Below are 12,278 nucleotides of genomic sequence, written 5' to 3' on the forward strand. Positions count from 1 at the left end.
TTTTAATGGGGGTTAATTCAAAAATTTTCTTCTTGTAAATTTGTTTTAGTTCCTGATAAATAATGGACACTAGATATTTGTCAGATACATAGTTTGCAATATTTTTTATCCCATTCTATAGGTTGTTCACTCTGTTCCTAGTTTCTTTTGCTGTGCAGAAGCTCTTTAGTTTATTTAGATTCCGTTTGTCAATTTTTGCTTTTGTTGCAATTGCTTTTGGTGTCTTTGCCATGAAATATGCCTGTGCCTATGTCCAGAATGATATTGCCTGGGTTGTCTTCCATAATTTTTAGAGTTTTAGGTTTTACATTTAAGTCTTTAACCCATCTTGAGTTAATTTTTGTATAAGGTGTAAGGAAGGGTTCCAATTCTCCCAGCACCACTTATGAAATAGATAATTCTTTCCCCATTGCTTGTTTTTGCCAGGCTTGTCAAAAATCAGATGGCTGTATCTGTGCAGTCTTATTTTTGAATTCTCTATTCTGTTGCATTTGTCTATGACTATGGTTTTGTACCAGTTTATGCTGTTTTTGTTACAGTAGACTTGTAGTATAGTTTGAAGTCTAGTAGAATGGTGTCTGCAGCTTTGTTCTTTTTGCTTAGAATTGCTTTGGCTATTTGGACTAATTATTAATTCCATATGAATTTTCAAATCAATTGTTCTAGTTCTGCGAATAGTGTCAATGGTAGTTTAAGAAGAATAGCATTGAATTTATAAGTTGCTTTGAGCAGTATGGTCATTTAAACAACATTTATTCTTCCTATCCTTGAACATGGTATGCTTTTCCATTTGTGTCATCTCTGATTTCTTTAAGCAGTGTTTTGTAGTTCTTCTTGTAGAGATCTTTTACTTCCCTGTTAGTAGATCTTTTACTTACCCTGTTGTATTCCTAGGTATTTTATTCTTTTTTGGTGGCAATTGTGAATTGCAATTTGTTTCTGATTTGGCTCTTAGCTTTGCTGTTGTTGGTATACAGGGATGTTAGTGAATTTTGCAGTTGATTTTGTATCCAGAGACTGTGCTGTGAGTTGTTTATCATCTTAAGGAGCATTTGGGGTGAGATTATGGGGTTTTCTAGATATAGGGTTATGTCATCTGCAAACAGGGATAGTTTAACTTCCTCCATTTCTATTTGGATGCCCTTTACATTCTTCTCTTGCCTGATTGGCCAGGACTTCCAGTGCTGTGTTGAATGGGAGTGGTGAGAAAGAGTATCCTTGTATTGTGCCAGTTTTCAAGGGGAATGCTTTTATCTGTTCAGCATGATGTTAGCTCTGGGTTTGTCGTATATAGCTCTTATTATTTTGTGGTATTGATATAGTTTGGCTCTGTATCTCCACCCAAATCTCATTTCAAATTGTAATTCCCACATGTTATGGGAGGGGCCTGGTGGGAGGTGACTGACTGATGGGAGCATATTTCCCCTTTGCTTTTCTCATGATAATGAGTTCTCATGAGATCTGTTCATTTAGAAGTGTGCGGCAGTTCCCCACTGACTCACTGTCTCCTGCAGCCATGTAAGACATGCCCTGTTCCTCCTTCATCTTCTGCCATGATTGTAAGATTACTGAGGCTTTCCCAGCCATGTGGAACCGTGAGTCAGTTAAACCTCTTTTCTTTATAAATTACTCAGTCTCAGGTAATTCTCTATATCAGTGTGAGAACAAGTATAATACAGGTATGTTCCTTCAATACCTAATTTATTGAGAGGTTTTAACATAAATGGATGTTAAATTTTATTGAACTTCCTTGCATATCTATTGAGATAGTCACGTGGTTTTTGCCTTTAGTTGTTGTGTTTGTGTGATGAATCACATTTATTGATTTGCCTATGCTAAACCAGTCTTGCATCCCAGGTATAAGGCCTCCTTGTTTGTGTGGATAAGCTTTATGATGTACTGCTATATATCATATAGCTTAAGCTGATTTAAAACAAAGGCCTTAGACTAATTTTTGGTTTTCTTTCTTGAAATAAGCTAATGGCTTGTCTATGTAAAGCTTTTTTCTTAGAAGAAAAATTTTAAAAATCTTGTACCTAGCACAGTATTGTTACAAACTTTACATGTAACATTTTATATGGTAGTTTAGATCTGTCAGTTTATTAATTTTGGACAAATTAACAGTTGGTTCTGGCCTTTTGCTGTAACATGCCTGTATCACTCACTTATCCCTGGCATTCATGCAGACATATCACTTTTAGTTCTACTGTCAATTTGAAGTTCAGGCTTAGTGTAAATTTTTGTCAGGTAGCTCTAATACCTGGAGTTTTCTTTCTTTTTTTTTTTCTGTTTTAGTTTGAAGTTTATGAGTGAAAGTACCAGTGTTTGGATTAGAACTGTAATAGTTTGTATATTCAACATTTGAAATATATTCTATTTTATTGTACTCTTGTTTCAAAGTATATTCAAGTAGGTTTTCTGAAATATAGAAATAAAATTAAAAAGGAAATAACTCAGTAAGACAAAAAAATGGAAAAAATAAAGAAAATCTATATGACATACAGAACATTTTCAAGGAAACACATATTAAAATTTTGGGAATTGCAGAAGAAGAGATGCAAAAGGGCATAGAAAACATACTTAATTTAAAAATTACTAAAAATTCCTCATGTCTTAAAAGTGATATGTGCAACTTGATACAGGAAGATTTCAAGTAAATTTAACCAAAAAGTTCTTTCTGAAGTACATTATAATCAAATTGTCAAATGTCACACAGAAAATTCTTAAAACAGTAAAAGTATCATGTCACACATAAGGCAATCCTCATCAGACTAGTAGCAGATTTATCAGAAGAAACCTTACATGCCAGTAGAGAATGGAATAATGCATACAATGTACTGACAGAAAAAAAAGCCCCTTGCTACTGAAGAATAATATATTGAGCTCAATTATCCTTTCCAAATGAAGGAGGAATAAATTATTTTCCAGAAAAACAAAAACTGAAGAATTTATCACCAGTATACCAGTCCTACAAGAAATGCTTAAGGGAAGAGAGAAGGAGCTTCAAGATGGCTGACTGAAAGCATCTGGCACTTGCATTCTACACAAAGAAGAAAATAACAAGTAGAATATCCCACTTCAAATAGAGAATCTGAGAACACTGGAATTAAACATACAAAACGGGAAACATCAAGGCATGGAAGGAGTGGAAAGTGAGGCAGCCAGCTAGGCTGGGATCAGCTGGAAGTCCAGAGAGTCTCATTAGTGTGGGAAAAAAGATAAGTGAAAGATCCCTAGTGGTCCACATTTCCATCACAGACTCCTGCATACCTCGGCATGGGAGAGCCACTTGACCCTCACAGGCCCTAAGACTAGCATAGCGTACTGGCTGGAGACTATGATGGCATTGATACAGAGAGGAAACTCTGGGCCACACACTTCTCACATCTTAAGCAGCTAGAACATGGTGTCATTTTGAAAGCCCATACCCCGCCAGATTTCATTCTGTCTTGGGTCCTAATAGCACTTGCATCTTCACATTTCTGAATCCCCACTAACCTCTCCCTGCATCTACCCGGAGGGCTGCAGTGTTGTGACTCTGGTTAGATCCTTTGGAGCAGCAAGGTCTCAAACACTTTACCACACAGTGTCTTGCACACCAGAAAACAAGTAGTGCAGCACAAGGGGAGGCTGCCTTCAGGACAATAGAAGTTAAAGTGTATTTTTCTTGGGGTCTAAAGCCTGCCTGCCTTTGGTTGATGCCACTGATAGCAACCCCACCACTAGCAGGAACATGTGCCCTGAGGATAGGGTCTCTCCACCTGCAGCCTCCAGTGGGGATGGAAGAATGCATCAGTGTCAATGACCCCAACCCCCAGTAGCTGGGTTGATGAGCACTTGTACATACCCTGAGGGTGGCTCTCCTTGCTGTTGCTGCCATTTCCACCAGAGTCATTGCTGCTAGGGGGTGAAACATACTCCACAAAACTGTAAACCACCTGCCTGCATTTCTGCCATTGGCTGCAACCCTGCACACCAGCAGTAAAGCCTTAGTGTACTTGCATTTGCCTTGAGGATGGGTTCTTCTCACTCACTGTTGTGACTTTGGCTGTCACCTGAACAATCTTTCTGGGGGTCTTGGAATTACTTACTTTTGGCTACCGTAGCCTACACCCATGTGTACCACCACTGGCCAGCAGACAGTTCTGCTCATCCTGGAACCTTCTGCCCTGTAGTGCCTGAGCAAGCTACCCAAAGACCTGGCATTCACCCTTCCCCATCCACAATGACTAACATCTGTGCACTCCTCCTGGGGGGCCTGAGGATGGTCATTTTCTGCCTGACACTATCATTACAACTGACACTCATTCACATATGCCACCTAGGGGCCTGGGAACTGGTCTGCCAAGCTCATCACTGCCTCTGCTTACACAAGTACATGCTGTTTGGAGGCCTAAGGATTGTCTCGCCATGGCTAGGACCATAGCCCATGTCATACATGCTGTCCAAGGGTGAAAAAACTGCCTATCCACTCATGACTGCCACTGCTGCCCCTCAAACAACAAGCTGCCTAGAGTCCCAAGAAACAGCTCACTTGAATTCACTGACACTGGTACTTGCATATGATGTTCAGGGCCCAAGAATAGCCTAGGCACTGAGAAAATCACAAACACTGTGGATGCTGTTTACAGTTGAAAAAAATCATATAGAGACTACAATATTTCACATACTCAAAATAAAAGCTAAAGTGCCCTACAAAACCAACACCATAGCTACATCTTTAGGAAGAAGTCTTTCCTTATGAAAGTCAATCCAAAAAATTGGAAGAAGTGACTGTTACACAATATGTGTGAGTATGAATGTGATGACACGACATGAAAAAGCAATGAAGGATGACACTTTCAAAGAAATGCAATATTTTATCAGCAACAGATTCTAATAACAAGTTAACCAGGTGCAGAGATGGATGCCTGTGATCTCAGCTACTCAGGAGGCTGAGGTAGGAGTATTGCTTGAGCCTAGGAGTTCAAGGCCAGTCTGGGCAGCATAGTGAGTTCTCATCTCAAAAAAATTTAAAAAAGGAAAAAAAGAGAACTATACAGAAATCCCGGAACTAAAGAATTTAATGAATAAAATAAAAAATTTAAAAGCTTCAACAATAAAGCAGATCAAGCAGAAAAAAGCTTTTAGAACTTGAAGATAGATCTTTTGAAATAACTTAGTCAGACAGAAAAAAAGAAAAAAAATTTTAAAAGCCTATGTAATGTAGGACATCATGAAGCCACCAAATATCTGAATTTTGCCTGTTACTGAGGCAAAGAGAGTCTAAAGGCAAAGGAAACTTACTACCAAAACAAAAGCTGAAAATTTTGCAAGTCTTGCAAGAGATTTTGGTATCTTGATACAAGAAGCTCAGAGATCCCAAAACACATACAGTCCAAAAATGTTAGTTAGACTCTGTCTCAAAAAAAAAAAAGTAATTTTTAACATGACAAGCTTAGAAAATTGAATGAAGCTGATGTTACCAAAAAAGAGGATTGTCTTTGTCTAGTAAGTACACATATGAGAGGATTTAGTCTATTTCAGTGGTGTTGATTACACAATATTCAACATGACACAGGTCACTTGGAGATTCTAAATTCATCATTAATTTAATGCCGGCCTAGGGACTGGTTAGAAAGTAATATGTTTTTGTATACTGATGATCTCTTGTACTCAATATTCAAAACTGTCCCCTTATTGTTGTCAATTTTGTGTCACATCAATACCTCAGTTCTTTTTTTTTTTTTTTTTTGAGACGGAGTTTCGCTCTTGTTACCCAGGCCAGAGTGCAATGGCGCGATCTCGGCTCACCGCAACCTCCGCCTCCTGGGCTCAGGGAATTCTCCTGCCTCAGCCTCCTAAGTAGCTGGGATTACAGGCACGCGCCACCATGCCCAGCTAGTTTTTTGTATTTTTAGTAGAGACGGGGTTTCACCATGTTGACCAGGATGGTCTCGATCTCTCGACCTCGTGATCCACCCGCCTCGGCCTCCCAAAGTGCTGGGATTACAGGCTTGAGCCACTGCGCCTGGCCCAATACCTCAGTTCTAATTTAAACTAAGTATTCCTTATCCATTGTTTTTTTTCTCCTAACTTCCAAATTATGAGAACTCCAGTCTCTGAGCCTTGGCATATGCATAAGCCTTACTCACTGCTTATCTTCTGTGGGCAATTAATGTTTTCATTCTTCTTCTTCATCATTGTCATTTCTCTTCATTTTGCATATTTTTATTTATTCCTGTACTATTTGCACTCTAGAACAAGTTGTCTGTTGCCTCCCATCTAGATCACAGTGGTGTGGGCCCATCTTGTCTTTGTAAACCCATCATCTTTTTCTATAATTTATTATAGGTTTTGTTGTCATATTGCTTTTTCCATATTGGTTTTTATAAAATTTCAACTTTATAATGAATCTATAGGCAATATTGAGTCCATGTACCTTCTGACAGAAGAAGATAATTGCAGACTTTTGAATCAGGCTCATAGAATCTAATCATATGTCCCTAATTTACCTATTTTTATTAATTTTGATTGTGGTTGTCTACAGGTAATAATGGTTTTAACAGATAATGTCTTTATTTACCTCAAATACAGGGAGTCTCACAGTGGAGCAATCTATGTATAATATAGCAGCCTCAAAGCAGCAGAGAGTCAAGTGCCTTTTATTTTTCTACTATATTTAGTATACACACCTTCATTTTCATGATTAAATCCCAGGATGGGAGTCTACTCTATCTTCGACTTTACATTTGTGTTTTGACTATGGAAGAGGAAATAGAGGAAGTGGATCTAGAGACCTTCTGCTTATATTTTCTTTGGCAAAAAATATGCTGTGTGACTCAGCTGCAAAGAGTCTGATAAATGGAAATTTTTGGCAAGCATGGAATAAGGGACTAGGAAATAAAGTTTGGGCCAGTTGGTCTACAGCCTCTGCTATACCATACAGTATTTTTTTCTAGTACCACACTTTACAGTTTCTGTGTTGGTAACTGTATAACAATGTGAATAATTTTGAATTTATTGTAACCAAAGATGCTGGTAAATAATTTGTCAAATAATTGCATAAAATCATTCTTAGGAAGAGCACAACCAACAGTCTGAATTCACTATTGAAAACTTGGTACACACTGCATTTGACTTGTTTGGAGCTGGGACAGAGACAACAAGCACGACCCTGAGATATGCTCTCCTTCTCCTGCTGAAGCACCCAGAAGTCACAGGTATGATCACAAATGATGAGTTAATTGATTTTCAGAAAAGATATAGGGAAGGTGCTCCTAGTTTTCTCCTTCTTGTTTCTCTTAGAGAAGCTTCATTATTTAAACTTCTGCGTTCCCAGTTGTAATCTGTTCCAATTTAATGGTATGATTAAAATGGGATATCTTGGTCTGGCACAGTGGCACATGTGTAATCCCAGAACTTTGGGAGGCTAAGGCTGGTGGATCACTTGAGGCCAAGAGTTCAAGACTAACCTTGCCAACAGGGCCAAACCCCATCTCTACTAAAAATACAAAACTTAGCAAGGAATGATGGCACACAGCTGTAATCTCAGCTACTTAGAAGGCTGAGGCACGGGAATCGCATAAATCTGGAAGGCAGAGGTTGTAGTGTGCCAAGATTGTGCCACTGCATACCAGCCTGGGTGACAGAGTGAGATTTTGTCTCAGAAAAAAAAAAGTAAAAGAGAAAAAGTAAAGAAAAAAGGGACATCTTTGCACAGTAGAGGAAGATAACTGAGAGAAATGAAGACAACATGGCAGTAGCAAAAGCAATAGAGCTCTGGTCCAGTGTGTCTGGATTTCATGGACAATGATTTATGGCAGGAAGAGACAACATAAATTGGCCTGGGATTGCATGTTGGTTTTATTATGAAAAGGCCATTTTGAACAGCAAGTATATTCTTGAAGATAACTTTTCTCATACTCAAAATTTCAGGTTCAAATGCTGGAGTAGGAAAAGTGGAAACTCTCCTTATTGAAGCATAAATGATAATCCTAGAAATGTAGTGAGGCTGCTTCAGAGAATTTCTAGTCTGATAAGTATTCTAAAATGTTAGATTCATAAGAAAGATGGTTCTGTTTACTGGAAGAGGTACCCAAAGAATGCTCCATTTAGGCAGAAAATGTACCTGAGACAGTTTCCATGAAATTGGTGTTGAACAAAAATGAGAATTTTTTTTGGCGGTGGGGGGGGGTGTCGATAATTTTATCTTTTATGAACAACTTTACTTTAGAAATTTACTTTTAAAGACTTTTGATTATGCTGCAGATAAGAAATATCACCCCCCCACCCACTCTCGCCATGTCAGTATCCCCCATTGGAATGACAATAACCTAATTACAAGTAAGAATTAGGTCCTTTTTTGAACAGTGATTAGCCTATAGAATTCTAGATTTTTTTCAACTTTTATTATAGATCAAAGAGTACACATACAGGTTACATGGGCAAGTTGTGTAACACTGAGGCTTGGGGTCCAAACTATTCCATCACACTTACAGTAAGCATAGTACCCAACAGATGTTTCTCCAGCTCACATCCTCTGCCTCCCTCCCCCATCTAGTGATCCTCAGTGTCTATTGTTCCCCTCTTTAGGTTCATGTATATTCAATGTTTATCTCCCACTTATAAGTGAGAACATGTGGTATTTGGTTTTCTGTTCTTGTATTAGGTTGCTTGGAATAATTGCCTCCTGTTACATCTATATTGCTGCAAAAGATATGGTTTGTGTTATTTTCTATGGCTGCATAGTATTCCATGGTGCATGTATTAGTCTGTTCTCATGTTCCTAATAAAGGTATACCTGAGACTGGGTAATTTACAAAGAAAATAGTTTTAATGGACACTCAATTCCACATAGATGGAAAGGCCTCACAATAAGTCTCTGATGGAGACTTATTCACTATCATGAGAACAGCATGGGAAAGGTCTGTCCCCATGATTAAATTACCTCCCATTGTGTCCCTCTCATGATATGGGAGCTACAATTCAAGATGAGATTTGGGTGGGGACACAGCCTAACCATATTAGTGTGTATTAATCATATTTTCTTTATACATTCCACTGTTGATGGGCCCTTAAGTTGATTCCATTTCTTTGCTATTGTGAATAGTACTACATTGAACATATTGGTGTGTGTGTCTTTTTGATAGAATACATTCATTTTTTGGGGGGCATATACTCAATAGTGGGATTGCTGGGTCAACTGGTAGTTCTATTTTAAGTTCTTTCAAAAATATCCGAACTGTTTTCCACAGTGGCTGAACTAGTTTGCATACCCACCAACAGTGTAAAAGCATTTTCTTTTCTCTGCACCTCACCAACATGTGTTGTTTTGGACTTTTTAATATTAATAATTGCCAGTCTGACTGGTGTGAGAGGATACCTCACTGTGACTTTGATTTGGATTTTTCTGATGATTAGTGATGTTGAGCATTTTTTCATGTTTTTGGCTGCTTATATGCCATGTTTTGAGAAGTGTCTGTTCATGTCGTTTGCCCATTTTTTGGTTGAATTTCTTTTTGTTGTTTGCATGTGGATTTGTTTAAGTTCTTTTATAGATTTTGGATATTAGACATTTAGATCCTTCAAGATAGAAAGAGTACAGAAAATAGTCAACAAATTTAACAAATTTCTAAAACACAGAGAGAAAATGGAGGGATGATAAATCTCTACAGAGAGGATAAACTTGTAACCAAAAACTCAGAGGAGGAAAATTTAATAAGGAGGAAAAGCTAATCAGTGTCCCTAAAATCCCCCCAATATTAGTATTTGGAATTACCAAGGGTCAAAGCTGGTGGAGAATGAGGCTGGAAAAGGAGGCTCTTCCTATCTAGGTTTCCTCCACAACTCTTTTCATTAGGAAACTGATTTTCTCCCATGAGAAAAAAAGGCTCACTCTTTAGAGAAACTGAGCTTAAGAAGCCATGTACTCAGGAACACAGCACAGTGCCAGAAAAGGCATGAGGTGTAGGCCAGAAAGGTAGATTTGATATGGGCCCACTCCTTGAATTCAAAAACTCTTAGCTGTTTTATTCATCTTGTGTCCTAAAATTCAGCATCTGGCTTTCTTCTACAGAAAGGGAACTGATCTAGAGAAATGACATTTTTCTTTTGCCATCTTAGCAGAAAATTTTCTTCAATGTCCAGCAGCTTATGACATGAAAATATACACTGCTAGCCACAGGGTCATGGAATTTCAGGACACCAGAATGAAAGGGAAAAATTACAAAAACTTTCAGAGGTATACGAGGTCATGTTGAACAAATTAGGATTCAGAATTCTCAAGAGGAACTGTTAGTATTATTTTGTGTATTAATAGAAATAGGGTGTTTTCAGACTTGCACATTTGCCAAAAGTTTTATATTCTATTTTCCCTTTCTCAGAAAAATACTGGAGAATGTGCTTTATTCAAATGTCTGAAACCTAGTTAGAGAAAGTCCTGAGCTCCAGAAATCAGGAGACTTCACATAGGAGAATGAGAGTGTCTGGGAAGCTGTCTAGCACCAAGTCTAGAAAATATCTACTTCAGAATGAACCTGGTGGATAGTTCAGAAATGAGAGGAGACAACAGGAACAAAAGAGATATGACATATTTTATGAGAGTTCCCAATAATTAAAAAAGGAATTTCAAACACCTGCCTGAACGTTTGTAATAATTCTAATTTGGAAAACAGAAAATTACAAATTGAAATGAAGAGACATGGTTAAATCCAAGAAGTAAAATGCAATCACAGCAGTCTCACCAGAAAACCATATTTGTGTAGTCAGAATGATGTAAGCGATAAATACTCTTATCATAAAAACTGCCATCTAAATAAATTCTGAAAAGGAGTGTGGAAAAAGTGAGTGTGTCTATCTGAGGGTGTGTTCAAATATGAAGTGAAGATGGAGATTTACATTCTCATCTCTCATAATAAAATATTATTAAATATAATCTACAAAAATAAGTAAATAGAAGCAGAGATTCTTTAGAAATGTGAATTTATTTTCAGAAAAAGCTGGCAGAATGTTCAAAATGGTATATTTGGAAAGTGTGAGAGTAAAGAGAATACCATTGCAAATTGCAACCACACACACACACACACACACACACACACACACACAGACACAAATACACAGTCATATATATGCATAAATCTGAAGGTATAATTTAATGTTTAAACAACATACATTATTTTGATATGAAATTAATTCCTAGTATTTTTCAAGACAGTAAATTCATGACTAAATTATATGCTTACTTTATGTTTTCAAACATTTTATTTTTATTTGTATTAGTTATCATGTATACTAACACATCGTATGTACAGATTGATCTTTTTTCCTTTTTTATTTTTTAATTTTTATGGGTACATAGTAGTTATATATTAATATGCTTGTGGGATATGTGAGATGTTTTGATACAGGCATGCAGTATGAAATAAGCATATCATGGAGAATCATTTATTTATCTCCTCAAGCACTTTGAGTTACAAGCAATTCAATTACACTCTTTATTTTAAAATGTATAATTAAGTTATTATTGACTATAATCACCCTGCTGTGCTATCAAATAGTAGGTCTTATTCATCCCTATCTCCCCTCCCACCCCCACTACCTTTTTGAGTCTCTAATAACCATCCTTCTACACTTTATGTCCATTAGTTCAATTCTTTTATTTTTAGATCTCACAAATAAGTGAGAACATGCTATGTTTGTCGTTCTGGGCCTGGCTTATTTCACTTAACATAATGAACTCCAGTTCCATTCATGTTTCAAATGACTGAATCTCATTTTTTTTATGGCTGAATATAACTACATTGTGTATATTTACAACATTTTCTTTATTGATTTGTCTGTTGATGGATATTTAGGTTGTTTCCAAATCTTGGCTATTGGAAACAGTGCAGCAACAAACATGAGTGCAGATGTCTCTTTCATATACTTATTTCCTTTTTGGGGGTATATACCCAGCAGTAGGGTTATTGGATAATATGGTAGCTTTATTTTTAGTTTTTTGAGAAACATTCAAACAGCTCTCCATAGTGGTCATACTAATTTACATTCTCACCAACATTGTATGAGGATCCCCTTATCTCCATATCTTCACTAGCATTTTTTATTGCCCTTTCTTTTGGATATAAGCCATTTTAACTGGAGTGAGATGACATCTCATTGTAGTTTTGATTTTCATTTCTCTGATGATCAGTGGTGTTGACCACCTTTTCATTTGCCTGTTAGCCATTTATATGTCTTCTTTTGAGAGTCATCTATTCAAATCTTTTGTCCACTTTTGGATTGGATTATTAGATCTTTTT

At 37.1% G+C, this 12,278-nt stretch overlaps 1 protein-coding gene across 5 annotated transcripts in view; it reads left to right on the plus strand.

Moving 5' to 3' along the window:
* Window positions 1-12,278, plus strand: part of CYP2C19 (cytochrome P450 family 2 subfamily C member 19) — a 64,938-nt gene that overhangs the window by 27,392 nt on the left and 25,268 nt on the right. For all 5 annotated transcript variants that reach the window (XR_012512898.1, XR_012512899.1, XR_012512900.1 and 2 more), the window contains exon 6: window positions 7,061-7,202. Coding sequence is in view for 1 of the 5 variants with exons in the window: in XM_003922370.4 (XP_003922419.1) it covers window positions 7,061-7,202 (142 nt within the window). In the remaining 4 variants the exon portion in view is untranslated. The remainder of the gene's footprint in view (window positions 1-7,060; window positions 7,203-12,278) is intronic.

This window comes from Saimiri boliviensis, chromosome 12 (assembly GCF_048565385.1).
Source record: "Saimiri boliviensis isolate mSaiBol1 chromosome 12, mSaiBol1.pri, whole genome shotgun sequence".
NCBI classification, from domain to species: Eukaryota; Metazoa; Chordata; class Mammalia; order Primates; family Cebidae; genus Saimiri; species Saimiri boliviensis.